Below are 27,728 nucleotides of genomic sequence, written 5' to 3' on the forward strand. Positions count from 1 at the left end.
TGGAAAATATTTAGGTGGCTGTCTTTCTTGCAGAGATAGTTGGGATAGATGTTAAAGGAAATGAGTAGGAAATAAAATTAGCAGTCTTTCCCCTTTGTATGTATCAATCCCTTAGAAGCCAGTGGGAACTCTGTGTGAAGAGCAGGTTAGAAAGCAGATGTTCTTATCTCAGTGTATTGATAGGTTTGCCAGGGGTGTGCAGAACATTGTTGATCAAAGGTAAAGATTTTCCCTTTTTCTGTCATCTGCAAGAGCACAGTAAATGTTACTTTTCTTAATTATCAGGAGTTTTCATTTTTTGTGGGGTCATTACATGATAGGAAATGGAGAGACAGTCCACGTAACTACAAATGAGAGAAGCAGTAGGCATAAAGCAATCGGTGCAAAAAACTGAGACAGTATTTATTTTTATTATTTTATCAGTTCAACAATTGAATATGGTTTTAACAGGACCAATATAGATTTTTAGCATATATTTTAAAAAAAAGTTCACTGAATATGTTGTATTTGGTCTCATGGTCTATTTTTCTTTTTCACATATGCAAATTAGTTGACATCTTTAAATTACTGTCTTGTAGAAACACCTATACATTCACTGATAGTTGCATCAAGTATTATTAAGCTTTTATGAGCAATGCCATAAAAAACTCGTAAGTGATGGCCTTCCACTTCATGTTAATGATTTAGAAATTCTTCCTTAATGTTGTAAAATGATTAATATTGGAGAAAGAGTGCAAGCGTAAGCAGTGCTTTAGAAATTCAGTAGGAGAGGAGGTTAACTCAACATAAAGTGGAAGATATTTGAATTAGATTTCAAGTTGAAGTTCACAGAACTCCTTCCTTTAGTGCCACACTTACTGCACGTTTGATTCTGGGACAGTACCATTTATTGAACAAGAAGCACATTTCACTCTAAAGAAAGTTTGCTAAAAAGTGTTTGACAAGCATTTTATATAATGAAAACATTAGAGAATAAGCACATGAGCATTTAATTCAATAGAAGACCTTTGAAAAATTTTCATCCTTCAGTTATGACTGATTTACCAGACACCTATGCACAGCTTAGAAATCTGGATTTCTGAAGAAAATAAACAATTTAGGATTCTTTTTCACACTCAGCATGGGATTCTTCAGCAAAATCCTAGTATATGTTTATACTCTTTCTAATAGTGAGTTGGCCCTGTAATGAAGTAGACGAAGATGATGTAGCTAGCTTTAATTCCAAAATTACACATAAAAAATAAAGAAATTATAAATTTCAAAATTTTATAAGAAGAAAAGTCAGGGAAAACTTCAGACATCATTAATTCTATCATAAAAGCCATAAATGCTGCTGTCATCGACACAACACATCTACTTTGAGTATTTAAACATATTAGTTGAGGATTTTGGTAGGACTGTTTTGCTAATGATCTTCCTTATCAATGTTGCATAGTATAGGAATAAAATTAGTATATATCTCACTATTGTTTAAATAGTTACAGAATTGAAACCTGTGATGTGCTATGAGCTGTTTCTAGAACTCGCAAAATGTTTCTTTCATCAGCTGGTGGAAAGCTGTTCAGCCTTTTAACTCCTAAAGCTGCATAACCCAACCCTAATTAGAATCCAGCTCCAGGTTAGTTTCTTACCAGCTGTGTGCCATGTTCCAAGTATGTGTCTTGACTGCCATGGGTATAAGTGTAAATCCCTCCTCTACAGCTTGCAAAGTTGACCTTCCTAGTTCACCTCAAATAAAATGAATGAGGTTTAATAAATCTTGCAGGTACCATAGTTTAAAAAAAAAATTCTTCTCATCTTTGCCCAGTATGTTACACAGTGTAAAGTAGGAACAGGATACGAAAGTACTGTAATTCAAGGTTTGTTTATAGATGAACTTTTATTATCAGCAGCGTTCTAAAAACCCTTATTTTTCAACAATATTATATGTTTAAATGTGTTGAAATTACTATGAAAGAGCCTAAATTATGTGCCTGTATACTTAAACAAGAAAAAATTGCATCTAGAGAAGTACTCATGGAACTTTAAAATAGGGGGTATAAAGATCTTGCTGAAAATTTCTTTTCAGTTCATTCAGTTGCAAAGAATATCTTATTGTATGTCAACCATTCAAATATAAATATTTCACATAAGTTTTGTATAATACAAATGTTTGTATCATTTTTTCTTATTACACAAATAAGGAAATTGGGCAATAGGCAAAATTAACAATATTTTGCAAAAATGCCCTGTATTTTTCTTACCTCAAATTGAGTCCAATTTGGAGAAAGCAACAAAGATTTCAAACTTGATTATCTAAAATTAGATTTAGGACATAATTAGGCATAAAAATCAGTAGCCTGTGAGAAGCTGCTAGCGCAAGCAGACCTAATTAAGCCCTTAGGCTGTATTCTGAAGTATAGTGTTAAATAACTCAGTGGAGCTAAAGGTCGAGAATTGGAACGCTTGCTCTAAGTCTTCCTTGTCCTACCTACAAGATCATGGGATCAGATGAATGTCACCAACGGGTGACTAGAGAACAATTATGCACTACTTTTCACAAGGACAAGGAAGTTATTGTATGAAATTACAGACAGACAGTTGACATAACGTGTAAATATATCAAGGAACTCATTGCCACAAGACAGCATTAGTCCTCAGAAATTATTTAGGTGCTTTTATAGAGCAAAATTCCAAAGATTGCTATTAGGTTTTATAATTTGGATATAATATCTAAATCAGAAGTCCCTGAAATGCTCATTGCACTAATCTCAGAATACACTGTGGGAAGGATCACTCCATATGTCTCCTTTTTTAAATTCTTGCCTTATCTCCAACTGCTTCCGGTTAGAGTTAGGCTGATGGGCCAATGGACTGATGACTACGACAGTTCCCGTATTATACTTTTTTCCCCCTTAGAAGCAATCCCGAGATCCATTGGATTTATTCTTAATGCCCCAGTGAGATTTGTCTGAGATGATTTAATTCAAGGACCTGCTCTTAGCAGTTACCTGGAGCCAGTCATTTGAAGCTCAGTGGCCAGTACAAAAGGAAGATTCTTCATCTTGAAATAGAAAATATTTTCCTAACTTACTGAAGTGCTGTCACGTTGGATGGACAGCTGTATATAAAAATGTATGGAACACAATACAACAAGAATTAATAATGGTCTTACCTACGTGAATATAAATTAATTATATTTTTTTAGTGGCTGGCAGAATGAAATAGCATGGGCTTCACAAAGTCTAAATACATGGGAGCATCTTGAAGTATTCTGATAGTTTTCAACCATTTGCTATTTTTGCTTATGCATAAATATTGAATTCCTATCTTTGTGATAAAATGTATCATCCTTAAGGGGTTTTGATTCATTCATCCCTTACTGCAAGTAGTTTTATATCTCTCTAACATGTCTGCAACACATCCATGCCTGTAGCATCTTAAGTGCTTGTACTGGCACATCTGGTATGGACGATCAGTATTCTTTAAGTTTTTTGTTGTTATCTCTAGGACCTTGATAGTGCAATATGAAATTCGCTGGCTCAGTTATGTGACTCTGAAGAGTTTAACTGCCAGACAGCTGATAGTTGCTTCATGAAAAATCAAGGCTAAGTTCAGAAAAGAAAGTGAGAAATCATAATCATATACATTCTTTTTGGCTTCAGTGATACAGGATTGAACACATAAGGAACAGCTCATTCTATGAAAACCTTAGAGATGGGAGACTACTATATTTACAAGACAGCCTGATACTTAAGCTGAGATATAAACCAGAAATTTTATATTGGGCCATGATCAGATTTTGAGATACAGGAACACATCTTGCTACCTTACTGAACTTAGGTGGTAGTGATAATAGACTTCCTAATAGACTTCCGTAAGTAAAGTGGATCATAATCTGTCTTCTTGCACCACATCAAGCCTGTGAGGCTTTCTGACCCTGCTTTAGAAGATGTCTAAAGGGTAATGGAACTTAATTTTATGAAAATAGCAGAACAAAATGCAGTGTCAAATTTTATCATAATTCTCTCCCAATTCTCATAAGGCTGTGGAAGAACCTTAGAAATATTGCTGTCAAGCCACTCATTTTATTTCAGGAGTTCTAGCAGTTCATAGAGAAAGTGCTTTCTATAGCTAGTGAGCTTGTTTCCAGTAAAATATCAGTTAGAGTAGGCTCGATCTTCCTCCATAACTCTTTCAAAACACTGATGCTGTAAGATGTTGAAATGCCACCTAGGAGCTCAGTTATAAACCAGGGTCAATCTTGGTCATGGAGCATTTTGCAGTTTCCTGTGCAGATGGCAGGGAGGGGGAGAGACTCTTCCCCCTGGAGTTCATTTTCCAAGCAATCTAGGCAGTAAGTCCAGCTCATACACTAAGAAAAAAAAAAAAAATATCTTTAACCTTTGCAACTAGACCAGACTGCTAAGTAAATCATTATGGTGTTTTCTTTCTTCGGTAAATTTTCATCAAGGTGAAGACAAAACCAACATTTAAATCTTAAAATAGAAATAAATGAACTAAATGTCTATTGAATTTTAATAAAATTAGTGATAATTTCAATGCACCTGGCTTTTTTCATATACACATTACATTTCTAGTTACTGGCAATGTTGAGTTCAATACCACTGCAGATTCTGACAAATGGATACAATCAATAATGCACTTTTCTAAATTAGATTCTGCTACTATAAAGGAAGATCTTTACCTCACGCATTAGTGTTTTGAGCCAGGATTTTTGTGTTTCAAAGAAAAAAAGATGCTGATGGTCACTCAGTTTAATTGGTAATGAATTATTCACTAACTCACGATCCTTAAAAGTTGAAAGTCAGGACAAGAAATAAATAAATAAAGAAGGGGCAGATACTTTAAGTGGATTAGGTCTACCATTACACTGAAGTTACCAGAGTTAGTTTACTCCATCTGTTTCATTACAGTCTCTGTTGTCTAATTTTGTCAATCTTGGTAACACAGGCAGCAGTCTAATAAATTAACTTTAGGGCATATGGGCCCCTGTGAGATTGCAGCAATTAATATTGCAAAATTGTAGCAATGATATGGGCTGTTCGGTATGAGACCACGTAGAAAGCAAAAGTGATTTTATTTCAAAACAAAACTGATTCCACTCACATTATCCATGTCATTTCCACGGAGCCATCTGTGGGAGTGTAACCTGATGACTGAGATCGTTGGTGATCTATAGCAGTGGGTGGTGTGACACATACGCCCCTAATTGTCACAATCTTCAAATTGTCTCTGCTTATTGTGGTGTAGAGCAATTCTTCTGTCAGGACTTGGTCATAAAAGGGCTTCCTGGAGGGGAAGCTTTTGTGTTTCATTCACTTTACAGTCTCTTGCTTTCTTTTTTTGGTTCACGCAGTAACTTCATTGATCCTCACAGGCCTTGACATTAGCTGCAGTGGCGAGTAAGGTAGTTCATAAATCCGCACACTGCTGAAACAGTATGACCAGCAGGCACAGGGATCAGTCAGGAGAGAGAAAGGACACGCAGGGAACAGTCAATCACACTTTTCAGAACCAATGTTAGCACCCTGGTTTTTGGTAAGTTTAAACATGAACGTGTGCAAGTTGCTTCAAAATAAAATGAAAACAATTCCTACTATTTTAAGAGGATGGAATTTTAGAATTCATTTCAATGAATCCTCAGTTTCAAAGCTTTCCATGTAACGGGCAATGACACCTGAGAGAGCAGGCTGATACTCTTCCCAAGCCTCCACCCGTGCTCTGGCCAGTCTTCGCCTGCGGCTCATCCCAACTGCCTTGTCTCTGTTATGATGTTTTACTCCTTTCAGACCATTCTTCTTGCTTCTATGAAGCCCCTTTTTAATTGTGTGTCTCAATCAACTGTGTGCCCTCCATGTGTAGTAAGTGAGGGCCACTTTCTCTCCATTGAACTCCAGATCTGTACCTGCTTGATGGTCTTTGCCAGTATTGCCTGCAGTTTCCTGCTATAGGTAGTGAGTGAATCAGTTTTTGTTAAAAGGCCTTATATTCCCATGATATCCTATCGTGTTCTGTAATATTTAATCAATTCCATATGCAAGCAGAAACTTTGGTTATTTGGCTGTTGTGACCCTAGTGCAGCCTTCAGTGAAAAGGTAAGCCGCATTACTGAACTGTCTTATAATTCTGCTTTCTGACAGAATGACATGATCATTTTTTGAAAATGTAAATATATCAACTTAGCTGTCTCTCAGCCTTGGTTTGTGCAGGCATTTCTTAATCTCTACCCTGTAGGGACTGCAGAGAACTTTGATTACATGAATATAATCATCTACACATGAAAAAAAAATAATATTGATGTTAAAGGAGATGCAAAGGGAAAAATTAAAACCATAAAAACCAACAAAGATGTGCTTTTATCTTCTCCAGGAACAATTTGCTGTTGCATTTACTATGCTTCCCTTCCAAAGCACCAGCGTCTCCTGTGGAGATCTGGTAATGAACAACTTAGCCATTTTTATATTAATGTTTGTCTGATAAAAGTTAATGCCTATTTTTTTTAGGAATAACTCCTGAAATTTGAGAAAGTTTTGCTTCTGATCAGTTCTCAATGAGTCCTGATTAAAGCATCCAAAGGGGTTCTGGCTTTCAGTAGTCTGCAAAGCAGACTGCTTTGTGCATTTAAATATCTTTCCTAACATCTGTGGGGACTTATGTCCAAATACAAAAGAGAGTGATCATCATGTTTCTGTGGATATAAAGCTGAGAAGCATTTTGTAATGACTGTCCAGCCTCTCCAGCTTAGTTATCTTGACCTGTGTTACAGCTTTACTTGCAACCTCTTATTTCCAAAATGCAGTTAGCTTGTGAAAATAGCATACAGTGCTTTAAATTAATTCGTCAAGCTGCAAAACAGACAGGGCAAAAGGACAACTCAGTGCTTTCCTGCAGCCTGTGATGGACAGTAGAGGACAGGGGAAAATAACAAGTGACTTGGTAAGATTTAGCTGCGCTCTCAGGAATAAACCTTATAATAGTTTCTCAGCAAACTAATGGTTATGTTTTATTGTAGGGTGTTGTAGGTCTGCATGTTGGAACAGATGCCACTGACATTCAAAAATGTATAGAAATGCAATTATCCGAGTAGAAAAAGTGAGCGTTAAAAAGATGGATGGCACATTTAGGAGGATTATCTCAAGCCACTACAGGAGCATCAATCTGCAAAACAGCAGAGTTTTAGCTGTAACAATTCTTTATTGTTTCTGTCTCCCCACTCATTTTTATTGTGAGAGGACAGAAAAAGCTTTTTAACAAGACAAGTGTAAGTTTCTAGTTTTAAAAGGATTCCTTTTAAACAATTAGTGCTTAAGGGAAAACAATCTAGGAAGGAACAGTATGGTTTTCCCCTTTATTCCCTTCCCCCATGGCTTTTCCTTTAAATATGATGGAACCCTAATCTGTGCTCTTTAGAGCAGAGGTAATGAAATTACAGAAAGGATGTGAAAAGTATCTGTGAAGGTAAGCTAATACTTTCCATTGTGTAAACCACAGATATACTGCCTGAAGACACATAATATGAGAAAGTTAAAGGAAAGAAATCAATATGAGGAAAGATTTTATTTTTCATTTAGGTTTTAGAGATCCATTTGGTAAAGAGTTACTTAAGAAGTATTTAATTCATTCTTAATTCATCTGTATTTTCAAGATCTCTGATACACCAAGTAGATAATTCATCTTATGCAACTGCAGTATGCTTACTCAGTCACAGAGATCGTGCCTAGCATTTCTAATGCAGAAGGTCCTGGGTTTGATATTCACTGCTGATAGGGATATTTGCATCTGTGCACTCCCTGCTTTTTACCCAATGCTGCCTCTAAGATGTCAGTTTACAGCTGTTACCATGACACTTAGTTCTGATGAGGTTTGTTCCAAAGAAAGCGATACAGTATTTTAGAAATAAAAAAGATAATTTTTCTAACACGTTTTCTCGTCTGCTCTGCTATTTAGCATTCTCTGACGTTAAAAATTTAACAGATACAACAATTTTTTAATATGCATTTTAGGAAGAAATTGGGCCTTTTTCATTTATTTCAGCCCGACTGAATCTTACTTTGGCTTATTAGTAAACTGACAATTTGGAACAATGGTATCAGTTGTTTTCCATGGAGTGTCTGTATGTATGTTCATATCACAAACAGGCATGTTTCCAAGCACTCAGGTCAGTTACTTTAGCCTTAGCAGTACCCGCAGATGCACATCTGCTATACCTCCTCTACACATCATGCATGTGATGTGAGTGATCACTACATGTCCTTTTACAATGACTTTCTCTAAGCCATCTGGCTAATTCTAGGGTGTTGTTTTTCATTCTGAGACCCTTGACAGATGTGATCCTACTGCTTTTTTGAGTCTGTTGTCTTTTTATTGTCGGGAATCTCTTTTTTCTATTTTATTTAATTTATTTTTTATTCTTGTTTGGCCCGCTTTTGTCTTCATCCGAACAGTGAGCTCAGCCTTATCTATTCAACTCAGAGCATAGTGAGCTCATTAATCTCCTACCCTTTAAGATCTGTAGGCGTGCTTCCTATTGTGGAATTACTTCAATTACAGGAGAATTTGAATTTAGTATTGACTACCTTAATGGGCTGTTATTTGAGCCTATGGCTCTGTGGTCCCTACTTCACCTATCCATTACAACAGCCTTATTCATGGCCATTATCTCAGCCAGAAAGACTGGAGACATCTTGGCATTTAGTCGTGCTAAATTCTCTGGTCAATGTTACTTTTTGAATTTTTAATCTTGGTTGTCTCAGGGAATTACGCTTCCAGTGTCTCAGATCTCACCCATCCTCAGGAGACTGAAACACACACTTGTATGGTTTGTCATTAGATGGATATTTGCCTTTTGGCAGACTCCAACTAATTTCTACCTTGGAAGTAGTCCTGGAGCACAAACGGCAAGACCTAAAGACATCTCATCAGATAGTTGATGTATCATAGAATGGTTTGGGTTGGAAAGGACCTTGAAGATCATCGAGTTCCACCCCCCCTGCCATAGACAGGGACACCTCCCACTAGACCAGGTTGCCCAAGGCCACGTCCAGCCTGGCCTTGAACACCTCCAGGGATGGGGCCTCAACAACTGCTCTGGGCAACCTGTTCCAGTGCCTTACCACCCTCAAAGTGAAAAATTTCTTCCTAATGTTTAATCTGAACCTGCCCTCTTCCAGTTTAAAGCCATTCCCCCTCATTCTATCGCTACATGCCCTAGTAAAAAGTCCTTCCCCAGGTCTCCTGTAGGCCCCCTTTAGGTACTGGAAGGCCACAATAAGATCTCCCCAGAGCCTTTTCTTCTCCAGGCTGAGCAGCCCCAACTCTTTGAGCCTCTCCTCATAGGAGAAGTACTCCAGCCCTCGGATCATCCTCGTGGCTCTCCTCTGGACATGCTCCAGCAGGTCTATGTCCTTCTGCTGGTGACTCCAGAGCTGGATGCAGTACTCCAGGTGGGGTCTCAGGAGAGTGGAGTAGAGGGGCAGAATCACCTCCCTTGTCCTGCTGGCCACACTTCTTCTGAGGCAGAAAGTGCTGAGTGCTTTGTTAGTATTGAATAGAAACCTCCTGATAGAATCAGGTATGCACTCTGAGGATGTGAATGGCCAGTATAGCTCCTGTGAAAAAGTATCTCAAAGTTCCAGCTGGGATGGACACTCAAATCTGTTCTTAAATTTGCCAGGTGACATGACTTGCCAAATGTATGTAGGTGTGGTGTAGCCTTGATCGGTCCACGCCTTTTACCCAGATGTCTGACCACTTCTCTGTACCTGCATCCCAGAACTAGACACTGGAAAGGGTCATCCTGTAGTGTGAATCTACACGTTCACCAGTCACCAGAAGAAAAAAGGAAGGCTTCTTTGCAGGACCTGGATGTTCTTTGGAATGTCTCTGGGCACAGTGTCACCTCACGTTCCTCTTAGAGAAATTAAGCTTTAGTATGTTATGCTTGTCTTTTAACAAGAATCCTTAAAACTACTTCATTATTTAAAGGCCATAACAAAATGTATCTTAAATGTTATCTTTGTGTGGGTGACAAATTTCATTATGCTTCCAAATTCCCCAGTAACTTCAGTTGAACACCTTTGTCCTCAGCTCTTGTTGTAAGCTGCTGCACACCACTGAACAGCTGTTGAATTTCACTTCAGAGGTGGCTGCATATTAGTGGTATGCCTAATTCTTGTAAGCTACTTTATGTTCCTTTAAGATGAAGGATACTACATAAATGTAAAATATGCATCTGTTCACATAACTCTGCTTTGTACATGCTGCTTGTATTTTTTCAGTCTCCACATGTTATAAGTTGATCTCACAAAATTGACGTGAGACAGAGTCAATTAAAATTTGAAGTATTTATTAGCAAGCGGCAGCAAGCAAAACAGCGCTGGGCGGCCCGGGAGTCTCACTCCACCGATGGCGCGCGCCCAATGCAGCGGCCTTCTCAAATATATATGGTACTTTTTACATAATTATAAGATCTCTTAATACGCCTATACATATGCATAACCTATCCCCGCTTTGTATTAAAATTAGCTTTAAGAAGTCATTTTCATAAACTCCTCCTAACTGCGCTTGCACAATGCTTTGTGGTGGTGGTCGCTGAGGGTCTTGAGGATGAAGGCTGCAAATTCTTCTTCATCACTTCAAGTAACCTTTCGTCCCCACGCAGACTCAGTTTTTCCTTTTTTTTGTCTCTGTCCAGACTGCAGGGTTGGTTTCAGCCGCTTTTCAAGGCCTTCTTTTATTCGTTATCAGGAGCTGTCCTTGGCAATGCCTCAAGACTTCTTGCTTCGTCCATTTTTTATCAGGCCTGTCTTTTAGGTCATGAATTACTACTAGTTAATTAGTACTATATCTTTGACTCAGTCCCCCCCTTTTTCTAAAGAGCTAGTAAATTCTATAAGGATTCTTCATCTAACACTTTCTCAAAATATTTATCCAAGTGCTATAGGTATCTCTAAAACTCTGGCAGTACTAAACAAACACCCTTAAAATTCCACAAATGAATATCTTAACAGTAGTATTGCCAGTGGTCTTGGGGTGAAGGTTTCTTTCCTTCAAGTCTTTTCACAATTTATTATACTTTGTCTACATAACTTGACCTTGCGGCTTAGTCTTGCCTGCACAATCATGCATATCCTGTTTACACAGTAAAATGTTGGCCATCTTGCCACCTCTTGTTAAGCAGTTGCCTTCTTGTGGAAATGTAAGTTTTTAGGTTTGGTGAACAAACGATACTGAGTTTATCACAATTCCCCCCTTTACTTTTTACTATTTTGTTCATCAAACCGCTTAAGCTCTTGTTGACTTAAACTAAAGGTCTCCAGGGGTTCATACTTGCTTCTCATAAGCATTAAATGAGCTGCTTCTAATCTGCCTTTTACAATTGCAACTATTTTGTTGAATATACAGGGCCCAAAGGTCAAAACCAGTATTATCAAAATTAGCGGACCAGCAAGTGTTGATAACAGAGTAGTCAGCCAGGGAGAGTGATTAAACCACGATTCATACCAGTTTTGTTGTGCTTCTCGTTCCCTTTTTCTTTTTTCTAATCCTTCTCGCAGTTTTGGCCATTGTATCTCTTACTATCCCAGTATGATCTGCATATACACAACATTCTTCTTTAAGTGCTGCACACACTCCTCCTTGCTGTAAAAACATTAAATCTAATCCTCTCCGGTTTTGTAATACCACTTCTGATAGTGATCTAACGGATTTCTCTAAAGCGGTTATTGATTGCTCAATTCGTACTAGGTCCTCGTCTACTGCTATTCTTAATGCCTTAAATTCTTTGCTTTGTTGTACCAATGAGGCTACTCCTGTGCCTACTCCCGCGCCTCCCAAGATCATTAGAGTAGCTACTGTCAATGCTGTGAAGGGTTCTCGTTTAGACAAGTGGTGTTCTTGGGTGATATGTGAGTCATATACAAATTTTTCGGGATGATAGATAATTTTAGGAATTATTGCTATTTGGACACAATAGTCGGAGGATTCATTGAAATGTTTTAGAGATATGCAGGGTGTAACTCCTATAGTGGAACAAACCCACTTAGTGTTATTAGCTGGTAACAACCATTCTGCTGGTCTTCTGGGTTTCTGTGGTTCCTTTTTATCATGGTTAACACATAGTTGCTTTTTATCTTTTGGAATCTTACCCACACACATACCCTTTCCCGTTACTTGGGTCAGCGTAATCCCATGTTTTTCTGTGTCCCATATACATTGTGCTGGATTAGTGCCATTTATACGTCGGGGTTTTTTTGTTACTCCTATAGCCTCATAAAAGGGTGGTTTTATCCCATAACATAACCAACAATGCTTGGTAAGTTTCGGGTTAGTTTTGTTCAACACCAAATAGCTAGCTTGCATCATTTTCCAAAGGGGGTTATCTTCAGAGTTTTCGTTAGGCGGTTGAGTGGTTTGGGTACTATTAATTACAAGAACTTTTGTTACATCACCTTTTGGGTTTTTTTTTTTGGTCAATTTATCAGTCAATGTCTGGTTGGGACAGCTTGTTTTCTTAGCTAGGTTATCAGTCAGAACTTGGTTGGGGCCTACTGGCAGTGGATCATTCGAGGCTGGTTCTTTTTTAATGTGTATTAGTCCACCTCTATTTTGCCCTAGTTTCTTGTAATACCGAACTCCCCATGTTTTTCCTACTAGCCAGCTAGGGTCTTGAGGTCGGGTCACATTTAAGTGCCAGTAATTACAGCTCCACTTTGTGGCGTTAATGTACCCATTTCTATCTAATGTACGTACTACTTGTGGCTTACATCCATAAGGGGCCCAGGATACTTTCAAGAAAGGATCTTTTCCGGGCTCTCGAATCCACTGGGTAGCAATTGTTTCACAACCCCAGTATGCACAAAAATATTGTCCTGGTTGGTTACAATACGATTTTCCAGGGTTAGAGCTTGGGCATAGATAAAACGGTGTACCTTCATTTTCACATGTTCTATCTACTGGTGCTAACTGGCACAGAGTAGTATGAAAGCTAGGGGCCCCTGGAGTTATTATGGTTTGTATGACTTTATCATCATCATCACCCACTTGATACAGTGTCCATTTGAATGGCTGATGAGCTTGGTGGATCCATTTACTCCATGTTTGTGGTAGCATTAGAAACAGAATAATCAGGACGTACTGAAAAGTGTGAAGCCTCCAGTTTCGTTTTAAGCCAATTCGACTAGCGCTTTCTTCCCATCTGGAACTTCGGGGCCTTTTTACTTGGAAGGCTTTTAGACTATCTGCAGTGACTGGGGTCAGTTCTCCACAGTACTTTGTCCCTCCACCTTGCTCGTCAACTCGGTTGCTTCGAGCTACGAGGAATGTCATCTTCTCGGTGGCAAGGACAATCTTCAGGAGAAAGGTGATAGTAAATCGGCCTTCATTTATTTATTTATTTATTTTCTGTTCGGCTCCCGGTTCTCCTGTAAATAGCGCTTTGGTATTTTATTTAAATCGTTTAAATGGGGGCTACTCCTGTTCTCGGCACCTCCAAAGATATGCAAGTTCCCCCCCCCCCCCCAGCTACTACCAAACTTATTACTACAATTATTACACCTCAGTATCTCAATCTTCCCTTTTAAGTCCGATTTAAACTTTCTTGAAAGTCATTTTCAGGCTTCCAGGGAGGCTTGCAACTTCCCAAGACTGGTCCGGATCATTGATGGGTCCTTTTATGCGGCTCGCGTGGGTCCAGCCTTTTTCTGCTGTCTGGACGGCAGCTTCTGTGGTAAGCAAAACAAGATAGGGTCCTTCCCATCGAGGGGTTAATGAGGATTCTTTCCAGGATTTAACTAAAATTTTATCCCCTGGTTTAATCTTATGTATTGGTATATCTAAAGGAGGTCTTTGGACTACTAAACTTTTATTTTGTAATTGTTCCCTTCGGGCCATTAGCTGAATTAGATAAGGTTTAACTTGTTGGCTTTCGAGTTGGGGGTGATCTTGTGGGATTTCCAAGTCATACGGCATTCCGTATAACATTTCGAAAGGGGAAATCCCAACATCTGTTCGGGGCTGGGTTCGAATATTTAGCAATGCTAGGGGTAGGCACTTTACCCAAGACATTTTTGTCTCTACCATCAACTTTGTCAACTGCTTTTTTATTTCTCCGTTCGTTCTCTCAACTTTACCCAAGCTCTGCGGGTGCCACGGAGTGTGATATTGCCACTGTGTGCCCAGGGAGGACAGAGTTTCTTTCGCGATTTTTGATACAAAATGTGGTCCTCTATCAGAGTCAATTACTTCGATAGAGCCATATCTCGGGATGATTTCTTCTAATAACCACTTCACCACTGTCTGAGTTGTGGCTCGGGCCGTTGGAAAGGCTTCCACAAAGTGTGTTAAATGGTCTACAATTACTAATAAATACTTGTATCTCCCTACTCTTGGTAGTTCGGTAAAGTCTATCTGAATTTTCGCAAAAGGCCTATGTGCTAGTTCTCTTCCTCCCAGTGGTCTCTCTCTCACTTGGTGTTTATTGACTTTTTGACAAATTATGCATTCGCTTATGATCCTTTTTGCTATATTGTATATTCCAATGCACATATATTTGATGGCAAATTGGTCTACTAAGGCTTGGGTTCCCCAGTGAGTTTTTCCATGAAATTCTCGCATTATTCTTAGAGCTAGGGACTTAGGGAGGACATCCCGGCCATCGGGAAGCTTCCAATGCCCCTTCTCTCTTTCCCTGATTCCCATCTGGGCCAATTTTTCTTTTTCTTGGACCGTAAAGCTTAGAATATGGCAGTCTGTATCTATTTCTGGCAAAAGACTGTGATTTTTCACTGCATCTACTCCATAGTCCTTCCAACATCCATAGCACGGGAAGTCTTTTAGGTTATCTCCACAATTGACACACTTTTTGCGAGCTTCTATGGCTGCTTTCGCACTATTTATCCTTAATGCAGCTTGTTTAGCTTCTTGATCTGCCAAATTATTCCCTCTTATTAAGGGATTTAATCCTTTCTGATGTCCTTTCAAGTGCACTACTGCTATTCCTTTTGGGCCTCTCAAGGCTTGTAAGACCTGAGTTATTAACTCCTGATGTACCAGCCCTTTGCCTTGGGAATTTATCAGTCCCCTTTCTTCCCATATTTTTCCAAAGGTGTGTACTACTCCAAATGCATATTTTGAGTCGGTGTATATTGTTCCAATTTTTCCTTTTAACAGTTTTAGAGCTTTTAACACTGCAAATAATTCACATGCCTGGGCAGACCAGCTGGGGCTTAAGGGTCCTGATTTTTTTACACTAAATGTATTGCCGTCGATCACGGCATATCCTGATTTTCTCTTCCCCTCTACCACTCGCAATGAGCCATCTACAAACAACTTCTCCCCTTTTCCAAGTGCTTCTTCTTCTAAATCTGGCCTAATTTTAGTTTGTTCTTCAATATTATGGAGGCAGTCGTGGGTCAGATTTTCATTAGGTTCCCCATATAAAAATTGTGCGGGATTTTGCAGGGACGTTACTTCGAGGGTTAGTCTAGGTGAGGATATCAAAATTCCCTCATAACTGATGCCAGGCTCATAAAGTATCCATTTATCTGCTTTTTGTTGTAATATTCCCCTGATGTTATGTGGGGACAATATTTTAACTTCTCCTCCGAATGTGATTTTATTTACCTCTTCTATTAGGAGGGCTGCCGCTACTACCGCCTGCAAGCAAATAGGCCATCCTCTACTTACAGGGTCTAGGAGTTTGGAAAGGTGTCCCACTGGTTTTTTTCTTCCTGCCCACTCCTGGGCTAGCACCCCGTATGCTGTTTCTTCTTCTATATTTACAAATAAAAAGAATGGTTTCTTCAAGTCGGGTAGACTTAAAACGGGGGCATTAACTAGATCAGCCTTTAAGGCTTCTAATTGGTTCTCATCATTGTTTGTCCATTTCAGTAATCCATCTTTTGTTAATTTGGTATACAGGAATTTGACCTTTTTACTATAACCTTCAATCCATTGCCTGCAGTAGCCCAGTAGTCCCAATAGTTGCCTAATCTGTCTCTTAGTTTTTGGAGCCGGTAATGATAATATGCCTTGTACCCTCTCTGGGTCTAATTTCTTAGTTCCTTTACTCAGTCTGTGTCCTAGATATTTTACTTCCTTTTCGATAAACTTCAATTTGGGTTTGGACACCTTTAAACCTTGTAAACTTAAAAAATTCAGTAGTCTAATACTCTCTTCCCTGACTGTCTCCTCATTACTACCAGCTAGTGGTAAGTCGTCCACATACTGGACGAGGGTCACTCCTTTTCCTAACTCGTATCTCCGCAATATTTGCTCTAATGCTTGTCCGAATAGGTTTGGAGACTCGGTGAATCCTTGGGGTAAAACTGTCCACCGTAATTGTTGCTTTCTGTGAGTGTCCGGGTCTTCCCACTCAAAGGCAAAATAATCTCTGCACTCCTCCTTTAAGGGGCATGCCCAGAAGGCATCTTTCAGATCTGTTACACTATACCACTGATCATCGGGGCCCAACTGACTTAAGAGTGTATGAGGATTCGCCACTACAGGAAATCTGGCCACTGTTCGTTTGTTAATTTCTCGCAAATCATGTACTAATCTGTACGTCCCATCCGGTTTCTTTACAGGCGAGATGGGGGTATTAAAAGGGGACATACAGGGTTCTAATATTCCCTTTTTAGTTAGCCTTTGAATTTCGGGCTTCAACCCTTGCCTCCCCTCCATTGGTAGAGGGTACTGTTTTATCCTTACTGGTATTTCTGGGTTTTTTATTGTTACGGAGAAAGGCTCAATATCTAATTTCCCAATAGTCTCCGGAGTGTACCATACCTCAGGGTTTATTTTCTCTTCATCGACTGCCCGTAAAGGGCACAATTTGATTCTTAATTCACCCCTCGTTACTTCTAAACTAATTCCTAGTTCGATCATCAAGTCTCTACCTAATAGATTATAGTCTGTTTCAGGCACTAGCAGCAGGGACCCCACCCCTAATTTGGAATTCGATTCCAATAGTACATCTTTTATTACGGGGACCCCGAAAGGTTCTCCTTTTGCCCCAATAACTTCTATTTTCTCCGAAGATATTTTACATCCTCGGGGTAATCTTTGAACAGTAGATCTTTCTGCTCCCAAGTCCACTAGGAACTCGATTTCTTGTCGCTGGGGACCCACTTTTAATTTTATCAAGGGCTCAGTTTTCTCACGGGTCCCCAGCAGATAGAGCCCCTGACCCCTCTAATCTTCTTTAAACATCTTTTCATCTATCATTCTTTTTCTACAATCCCTTCTAATGTGCCCTTTCTTTCCACAATAAAAACACGTCACTACTTCCTTTTCTCTTTCTTGGTCTCTGCTCCCCTTCCCGGAGGATTTTGGTATCTTAGAGTCCACATTCCATCTAGGGAAAGGACCTCTCTGTCCTTCCTTTACTGCCGCTACCAAAATCCAAGCTTGCCTTTTCTGAGCTTCGTCCTCTCTTCGAACATAAACTTTCTGAGCCTCTCAGAGTAATTCATCTAACCCTCTTTGTTGCCAGTCCTCCATTTTTTCTAATTTCTTCCGGATATCGACCCAGGACTTGGCTACAAACTGGGTTTTCAATAATGCCTGTCCTAAATCTGTGGTCGGGTCTAACCCGGAGTACATTTGTAGACTTTTCCGTAATCTTTCTAACCATTCCGTAGGGTTTTCATCTTTCTTTTGCTGCTCATTGAATGCTTTATTAATGTTCTGTCCTCGAGGGACAGCTTCTTTAATTCCTTGTATAATTATTATCCGCAAATCGGACATATGGCCTCTATCAACTTCATTCTGGTTATTCCAATTAGGTCTCTGGGTTGGCCATTTTACATCTGCTGCCGGACCCCCTTGATGCTGATGATCCCATATCCTCATTCCAGCTCGCCTAATCATATCTCTTTCTTCGGAAGTAAATAAAATATTCAAAATTGCTTGTAACTCGTCCCAGGTATAAATATTGGGACCTAGGAACTGGTCTAACCTTTCCGAAACCCCTAGGGGGTCATCCAAAAGGTTCCCCATTTCTTTTTTAAATTCTCTCACGTCCCCTGAGTTAAGTGGGACGGATACATATCCCATGCCAGGTTGCGGTCCCCCCATCGCAATTTCTCTGAGGGGACATAGACTTGCTTGTTCTTTCTTCCATCTAGTTTGACTATGGGTTATTATCCTACTTTCTTCAGGGGAACTCGGAGCAGAATCGTTCTCATAACCTGGCGCTACTGGTGGAGGGGGTGCCAGGGGCTGTGGAATATAAGGAGGAGGTGAAAGAGGGGTTCCCTCTTCATCCAGTCTCCTTCTCTTACCCTTTTCCTTCTTTTCTTTTAGTGGATACAAATTTACCCTTGTTTCTGAACTAATCCACAAATGAGCATATTCACTCTCCTCTGAATTAAAAGGTTCCTTCGAATTTACATAAATATTCAAGGCTTGGCAAACCCAGTCCTCGAAGGAACCAAATACAGGCCAATATAGGGGGTCTCCCCTTATTTGTTTCCCCCCCCCAAACTTCCATACAATAATGAATCAATTTTACTTTGTCCTTACCCCACCTAGAGGGGTAATCATCCCAATATCTAATCATTAAACCTAACGGACTGTCTGGTGGTATTTGGGGAAGTCTCACATGAGGTCCCAATCCACCCATGGGATCAGAGGGCTTGCTCTTCCTCTGTCCCATCTTCCGGAGTGCCTTCTTTCACACACACACACACACGCTCCCCCTATTCGTGGCCCAGTCCCTCGCGGGAGATGGGAACCGCACTACTAAGGGGTCCACACTCGCTTCGTCCAGTGGACTACTAAGTCCGGTGGACGTCTCACACTATCACACTCCAGGATACCCAACCCCAACCGAACGGATAACCGGCCTATACTCACGCGTTCCTGCGTCTTCGTTCGGGGCTTCGTGCACAAAGATTACAGGGTTTGCCGGCTTTCTTTTGCTTGTTGCCGAATTTAGGGTTCGTCGGTAGAGGATGTGATGGGATAGCACCCAGCCAAGGCCGCTGATTTTCAGCGGGGCGCCTCCCCGTATAGGGCTTCTCACCAGATTGCCATATCCGAGTCACGGCACCAAAACTGTTATAAGTTGATCTCACAAAATTGACGTGAGACAGAGTCAATTAAAATTTGAAGTATTTATTAGCAAGCGGCAGCAAGCAAAACAGCGCTGGGCGGCCCGGGAGTCTCACTCCACCGACGGCGCGCGCCCAATGCAGCGGCCTTCTCAAATATATATGCTACTTTTTACATAATTATAAGATCTCTTAATACGCCTATACATATGCATAACCTATCCCCGCTTCGTATTAAAATTAGCTTTAAGAAGTCATTTTCATAAACTCCTCCTAACTGCGCTTGCGCAATGCTTTGTGGTGGTGGTCGCTGAGGGTCTTGAGGATGAAGGCTGCAAATTCTTCTTCATCACTTCAAGTAACCTTTCGTCCCCACGCAGACTCAGTTTTTCCTTTTTTTTGTCTCTGTCCAGACTGCAGGGTTGGTTTCAGCTGCTTTTCAAGGCCTTCTTTATTCGTTATCAGGAGCTGTCCTTGGCAATGCCTCAAGACTTCTTGCTTCGTCCATTTTTTATCAGGCCTGTCTTTTAGGTCATGAATTACTACTAGGTAATTAGTACTATATCTTTGACTCAGTCCCCCCCTTTTTCTAAAGAGCTAGTAAATTCTATAAGGATTCTTCATCTAACACTTTCTCAAAATATTTATCCAAGTGCTATAGGTATCTCTAAAACTCTGGCAGTACTAAACAAACACCCTTAAAATTCCACAAATGAATATCTTAACAGTAGTATTGCCAGTGGTCTTGGGGTGAAGGTTTCTTTCCTTCAAGTCTTTTCACAACTTATTATACTTTGTCTACATAACTTGACCTTGCGGCTTAGCCTTGCCTGCACAATCATGCATATCCTGTTTACACAGTAAAATGTTGGCCATCTTGCCACCTCTTGTTAAGCAGTTGCCTTCTTGTGGAAATGTAAGTTTTTAGGTTTGGTGAACAAACGATACTGAGTTTATCACACACAGGTATGCAGAAAATGTGTTCTAAAGATCATAGAATCATAGAATCAGTGAGGTTGGAAGGGACCTTTAAGATCATCAAGTCCAACCATTAACCTACCCTGATAAAAACACCACCACTCCTAAACCATGTCCCTAAGCACCTCATCTACCCTTTTCTTAAACACCTCCAGGGATGGTGAATCCACCACCTCTCTGGGCAGCTTATTCCAATGTTTAATAACCCTTTCAGTGAAAAAATGCTTCCTAACATCTAATCTAAACCTGCCCTGACATAACTTGAACCCATTTCCTCTTGTCCTATCACTTGTCGCCAGGGAGAAGAGGTCAGCTCCCATCTCTCTAAAACCTCCTTTCAGGTAGTTGTAGAGGGTGATAAGGTCTCCCCTCAGCCTCCTCTTCTCCAGGCTAAACAACCCCAGATCCCTCAGTCGTTCCTCATAAGGTTTGTCCTCCAGACCCTTCACCAGCTTTGTAGCCCTTCTCTGGACACGAGATGCTTATGTTCGGTGTGAATTATCAAGAAAGAATTCAAGTAAAGTGAAAAATAATGTTTTCTGGTCATTTACCTCTCAAATATAGCTGGTTTATGAAATTTCATTTAAAATAATTGGATGGTTTATGAATACCTGTTAGCTAATTAAACTTACAGGAAAAAAAAGAAATTAAATGGATATATGTTTGAGCTCTGAACTTTCACAATACTGCTTCTTTTAAAGCCAGATATAATGCTGCATGCATATTAAAAATAATGAACATGATATGCCACCACCAAAGCTGTTTACATTTGTAGGAGATCGATATGTTAATCACTGTCTTGGCTTCAGATAAGATCTGTAGAACAGCTTTGATGACGTGCTGCTCACAGTCCAAATGGTGTTTATGCATTTTATTCATATTCAACTGAATTGAATTGATTTTCCTGGTTTTATAGACATAGCTACAAATTCATCTTGGTTCTATATATAGCTGTGAGAAAGATGTTGTTTGGTTGCTATAAAAACATTTGTTTTGGACTTCAGAGTACTAAAGCAGCTTTTCTTATGCTTGCTTGTGTGCTTATGGTTTTAGAATATTGTCTTATTTGGAGTAGCCTTGATACCAGCTGGGTTGGCAGGGTGCTAGAAATGGATCTGGGATCATCTCCTGTGGAGATGAAATTTCATTTAAAACTCTGGAATCTGTAGTCAGTTCAGCCAGAGGCTGGACATTGATGTGTATCAGAGTGAAAATGAAAGATTTTTCTACAAGATTCTACTGGGACGTGACTGCATCCTTAATGAACAGACATGGTTTGGTTGATGGTTGATTGGTGGTTCCACATCAGTCAGGTATAGAATGCACATACTTACTTTTTAAGATGGCTTCATAAGTAATATTTATTCCTGCAGCCTTCAGTCAGGTGCCACCAGGAGACGTAAAGACCCTGTTTGTTTCATTAGCTTTCCACGCTGGTCTCCCTGTTTCCTTCCCCTCCTGTCATCCCCTGTTCCTATGTGCTAGCTTCTTAATGTGGGAGCTGTAACCCTCCTGACCGTGTCAGTCTCACAGCCTGTCAGGAACTGCTTATGGGCAACTGATCTTCACACTCTTAGTGCCTTTACCCTGACACTTATAAAGCACGCGTTCCACATAGGAGAAATGAGATGAGCACCAGTTTAGAGAGAAAGAATAACACTGGAGCTGAGAAAATCTGGGTGAGAAGTGGTACTATGCAGCAGCGTGTTCTGCTGACGCTTGCTGCTGAAGCATACAGATGTAAATTTTTAGGTGCATTTTGGAAGAAAAAAGTTGCCTTCAAAGAGCCAACCATGGAATTAAATACTCATAAACAGGGAGTCTGCAGGTTTTTTGATCTTCCAAATACTAAAATATATATATAACTATCTGTTTTTCACAGGAGAATCCCTTCAAGGAAAGGATTGTGGAATCTTTCTCAGAAGATGGAGAGGGGAGCCTCAGCTTCAATGATTTTGTGGATATGTTCTCTGTGCTCAGTGAAATGGCTCCCAGAGAGCTTAAAGCAATCTATGCCTTTAAGATCTATGGTACTGTATCGAGATGCTTTTGTACGCCTTTTTGTTGAAGTAAATGAGTATGAGAGTTGTTGGTGATGTTTTCTTTGGTTCTTTTACTGTTTAGATTTTAACACGGATAACTTCATTTGTAAATCAGACTTGGAAAAAACCCTCAACAAGCTGACCCGAGAAGAGCTAACAGCAGAAGAAATCACTCTAGTTTGTGAGAAAGTGATAGAAGAAGCTGACATGGATGGTGATGGGAAACTAGGATTTGCAGACTTTGAAAACATGATTTCCAAAGCACCAGACTTTCTCAGGTACCGTTTTAAGAAAAAAAGATGGTCTCTTGCATATTTTCAGGTATTTTTTAGGGATATCACTGTGTAGTGTAATTTAAAAAATGTCAGATGTAAGTACTTTACCAGCAAGCTGACTAGAGGATGACTTCTTACCCTAACTCAGTTTACTTTTCTAGAGCAGTTCTCTCCTAACTTGAAGAGTAAGAGCTCAATGACTTTTAATTATCTCTTTTGGGTTTTTTTTTTTTTTTTTTCCTGTTTATGTAGTTTCTTCAGGAAAAATACTTTGATCTATGATAAGCTGAAATTCATGTTGTTCTCAAGCCTATAGCAGGGATCTATGTTGTCTGAATAGCGATGTGTGTAAATATTGTGTACATGTTACAAATCTACTGTACAATTTCTTTTTTTTTGCTGCAGTTCAGGTGCAAAGACTGGTTCATCTATGTAGATTTTCTGATGTCTGGAAAGGTGTGAAATTATTTTGCATCTTTCTATGAAGTGGAACACTTCATAGGTACTCTTTTTTACACAGCTGCCTGTTTGAAGGAAATTGGCAGAAACTTCATCACCTTTCAGTCACATGTTGTTGAACTCTGCCAAAGGATTCAGAAGTTACTGGGGAGGATTAACAAAGCTCTCAGTCAGACTCAGTGAATAAACTGTATTTTCATAGGAAATAAGGCTAAACATTAGGATAGAATTAAGATAGATAAAAATTTAGACTGATAATGCTAATGGTGTTTAAGAACTTTTAAGTGTCCTGCAGAACACAGACAGTTTTTCTATCATAAATGAAATTTCTAAGGAAAGACATTATCACAAAATGATTCTACAATAAAGCATGAGGACATGATCCTTATGAACCCTGAGAAACATCAGCATCTTGAGAGGATATGCTACAAAGTCAATGTGAATGTCTTTTATACATTAGAAACATATCAGGCATTCTTTGACTAATCAAGTATATCAGCAGACACTTTTACAACAAGTTACGTATCATCATTATGGGGAGACTCAGCTGAGTAGGTATTCTAATATTTTGTTTACATATATTTCCAGCTAAGAAAATGTATTCTTTATGCTGTTACCCATATAGAGGCTGCTGGGGTCAGGTAGAGTTTCCTTTAATCAGTGAAAAGACTGTACTGTACCTCCAAACCTGGTAGAGAGCAGAGATCAAATGTGAAGAATTGAAGGCAGATCTGAAGAATCAGCAGAAGCTGTAGTGTCAGGAGTTTCCTGTGCCATGACTGACTTTACTGCTGTGTTGTAGAGGCTCACAAACTGCTGATGGAGAATTTCGAGCTGAGGACGCTGTGCAATCCAGTCATTTCCTGAGAAAGCAGCAGAGAGGAATATTTGTCACTGTAGCTATTGGAATGACTGTCATAATTATTGTTCTTTTCCAATTTTGTGATGTTTTGGGAAGCTGAGGAAATGAGTGGAAAGACTTGAGTGCTGGGTACTCAACCGGACAAGAAGATGAGTAAAAAGAGGGATGAAGTGAAAAGTACAGACCTTGTTATAGATTAGGTAAAGAGAAAATAGGGAGGAGGGATCACTGACAATACTGAGAATCTCAAAGGACCAGGCTACCAAGTATTGGAACGCTGATCATCCAGTTGCTTAGTTTAAGACGTAGACTTTGATCCGTGTCTGTGACACGGTGAACTTGTGTTATCAAGGTGTCTCCTTGATGTATATATTTAAGGCAGATTTTTTCCATCCCTGGCTTCAAGGGAAATGGTAACTTCCCCTCCTTTCTGGTCCAGGAGATTAGCTGGGTCAGAGGCTTCAGCTCTGAAGTCCTCAGGCTTAAGAACTCTTGATGTGACATGACCTAAAGAGGGTTTCCTTCCATCTTCTAGCTGAAACACTGGTTTAGAACCTCCCACTATTAATGCAACAACACATTGTTTTAACCTTTGTAGTTATATTGCAAAATGAGGGTGTAAATGGAAAAAGTCTTAGAGCCAAGAAGAGAACGTGTAGTTTCTCTGATTTGGGTTTTGTTTCAGCCAGAGTTAACAGCTGCAGGAAAAGAAAGTGTCAGGGTCATCAGACAGCTTTTATCCAAACCGATCTGTATAGAATACTTGATACCTCTCCCTTATTGCAGTTTACTGTTCCTTTTGCCTGTAAAGGTATTTTATGTTTTGAGGATGTTCTTAGTCATATTTTTTCTGTATGCAGTGCATCATAGACTGACATATTTGTTAACACTGAACTTCCTGATCTGAGACACTTACTGTCATTTTTAAAATACTGTGTGAATGTTGCATTCTAAAGGGAGACAGTGATTTGACTTTTGGAATGGGATCCATTGAATTTTAATGCCACAGTAGGCACACCAAAGTCTGACTGGGGACTGAAACTAAACCAGTGCCCTCTGACAGTACCCCATGCATGCACACAGAACGTGTGACATGGGACAAGAGTGCAGTTCCTGTAGCTGATCTCTCAACACATAAATCCCAGTTCCTATTCACTGAGTTCAATTATACCACAGCAGTCTTGGAGACATTGCCTGTTCATTCAATGAAACAATGCTTTCTTTTATCTTTCTGAATTTATCTCCAGCTCGACTTGTGGCTTCTCATTTTCCTCTCTTCTGTGTCTCAGCTGTAATGGTCATTTTAAGTAATAACCATAGACTGTGTGCAGCCAAACTGAAGACAGGGCTGTGCAGTTTCACCATGTAATATAATACAGAACACGCAAAGCACAGGAAGTGTCTTAATAGTGGATCAACAGCCCGGTATGGCAGTGGTAAATCTAAGCTTGTTTTCATCTAAATAAAATTGTCCCTTTTTAAATCTTCAGCAGATCTGTGGAAGAAATACCGACCCATCGATGTCCAGGGACAGTCATAATTTCATTTGGTTTTGCACGTCTCCATTTTTTGTGCCCAATTGAATGCATTCCAGACTTTAAATTCAAGGAAGCCTAAGTGCCAATTGATCTGTACTTTCAACTGCTCAGCAGCTGTGAAAATTAAACACCTAGGAACCAAAGCAATAACCACTTTTGAAAATGATTGCCAGTGAGCAATTGGAGATGCTGGATAACTGTAGTTTTCAGAGACTTTGCTGTGAAGCTGTGGGCAATCAACATTTCTGAATGTCTGATCCTAGAAAACCATGCCGGCACCTGGTATATGCTCCTTTTGAAAATGTTAACTAACTTACCAGACCAGATGTTAACTTGTAGTACAGGATTTCTTAGTCTCTGCTTTGCCTTTTCCCCCCACCAAAAGCCACCAAAAGCCACTTCTTCACATCATAAGAGTCGGAAATTTAGGATGCAAGGGAGTTGGGTTTTATCCCTGGCTCTGCCATTGCTTGAGCAGGTGGTCTCTGCTAAACCATAGATCATATTGTTCTCTCTGCTCTGTTACGTGGGACCAGTGCTTACCTGACTTCTGACAAACACTGAGAACTCTTATAATATGAACTATCCACCTGTAAAATCTCATCATTGTTAAAATGAGATATGAAATTACTGAGGAGGAATACCTTCTTTACCCTGTTTGTGGAAAACCTTGGCAGGCCAGATTTCTATAACAGTCTATACTCTGCTTTTGAGGCACTTTTTTCACACAGCTCAATATATTGGGGTTTTTTTAAGCTGTCATACTATCATGCATACTTAATATGTACAGCAGACATTCATTTTGGCACCGTGATCCAGGCTTTGACCTGGTATGAGCTGAAGTTCATCCACTGTACGTTGACTGATTTTCCTTATCTCGTCACACATTTGTCAAACCTTTACTTAATGACCCTGTGTAGGTTTAATCTTCTACAGCCAGCCTTTGCAAGCTTTGTGCTGCCGTCAAGCAAATGAAGATGCAGTAAAGTCCGTTGCTTGATTTACACTGCTGTGGTTGAGGAGTTTTTTTAAGACTAGAAGAAAACATGACCAGTCATTGACCAAGGAAGAAGATAGGTGCATTTCTGACTGTTATCCTGGCAGCTTGAGTGAGCTGTAAATGATAATGACAGTTGCTAGTTCAGAAAATTTGTTCCCAGTAGGTTTATTTCACTCAAAATTGCTATCATTAAGAAGCTGCTTGTAGTTTAATGGAAGTGTTAGCGCTCTGAACTGGCGCTAGCTAAGTGTTCTGTTCTACAAGACTGGTTACGTTTTCCACAGGAAATTGTTTTATCAATCATCCTGGAAGTTTAGGCTTATTTGAATGCCCGAGGGTGAAACATACTATAGCAATTTGAAATGGAGTTTGAGAAGAATATGGCATTAGTAACACCTGGGAGCTGTCAGAACTAGACAGACAAACAACAGATTAAACAAAAAGATGTAATTGGAAATGCAGTACTTCTGAAAACTTTGTGGGCTTTAGTCCATATAATAGCGAAAGTTCTGACTCCAGTCCTACCTAAAGCTGAAGTGACAGGAGCTCTCTTGTAGGAAACGCGCATCTCATAAAACCCGTCCCAACATGCAGATTATCTAGTTCTCAAGAACTAAAATTAGAGCTAGTGACAAATTGGCAAGAGATGCTTAGCAAGAGAACAGTGGAAGGGAATATTTTTTGTCGGTATTTTTCACAGAATATTTGAGCTGCTTAATCTCCAAGGGACAAAATGACACTCTGATATAAATAAAAAAAAATTTCCAATACATAAATTTCCAGTGAAATGGATTTGAATGGATTTTTTTTAAGGAGTCTTGTCTAAAATGTTTGCATTTAAAAGCTCTTTGCATCACTATACGCTTGCTTTCACAATACTGAGGCTAGTATGCCAGACTGCTATACACCAGAGCTTTCAGTGTCACCCAGATTGAATAAATTCCTAGACACAAAGTTCCTAGGGACCACTGTGAACATAAAACTTTATCTCCTCCATATACATACCACAGAGCTTCCATCAGTGAATTCCTGATTCAAATCAAATAGCTGTGATTAAGTTAGAGCATTCTCTTTGTAAAACAAAATCGAAAAACTACATCCAGAACTCTTCAGCCTCTCAAATACTCCAAACCTTTAAAGTTTTTTTTTTCAGTATAGGCATCAAAATTATAGTATTTACAAACAAAAATACATAAAAATATCTTCTGTTTTCAGCAAGCAAGAAAGAAAGTTTTATACTGTTGTGACACTGAACAGAGATTATGACCTAGAGAAAGCGAGCTTTCAGCATGCATAATGTAAATAGAAGATAACAATCGGGATCTCTTGGTCCTAGCAAGAGAAACAACAAATTTATCTGCCTAATTTGACTTGTTTAAGGACCCAAATGCTGTGCCATAGCAAAAGTGCAATTGAGAAACATTTAGCTCTGCTGTATATCCAATAAATAGGTCAACTTATACTTGATTTAATCCACTGTGGAGCTCGGCCCCCTGAGCTGACATTTTCAGAAGATGGA

At 39.6% G+C, this 27,728-nt stretch overlaps 1 protein-coding gene across 1 annotated transcript in view; it reads left to right on the forward strand.

Moving 5' to 3' along the window:
- The window catches only part of ACSBG1 (acyl-CoA synthetase bubblegum family member 1), a gene marked incomplete at its 5' end in the record, with an annotated part of 111,992 nt that overhangs the window by 82,895 nt on the left and 1,369 nt on the right, over positions 1 to 27,728 (forward strand). Inside the window, 2 exons of the mRNA XM_082488943.1 lie at positions 21,916 to 22,063; positions 22,158 to 22,353. Coding sequence (XP_082345069.1) covers positions 21,916 to 22,063; positions 22,158 to 22,353 — 344 coding nt within the window. The remainder of the gene's footprint in view (positions 1 to 21,915; positions 22,064 to 22,157; positions 22,354 to 27,728) is intronic.

This window comes from Vanellus vanellus (assembly GCF_965231255.1).
Source record: "Vanellus vanellus genome assembly, chromosome: 11".
Taxonomy (NCBI): Eukaryota; Metazoa; Chordata; class Aves; order Charadriiformes; family Charadriidae; genus Vanellus; species Vanellus vanellus.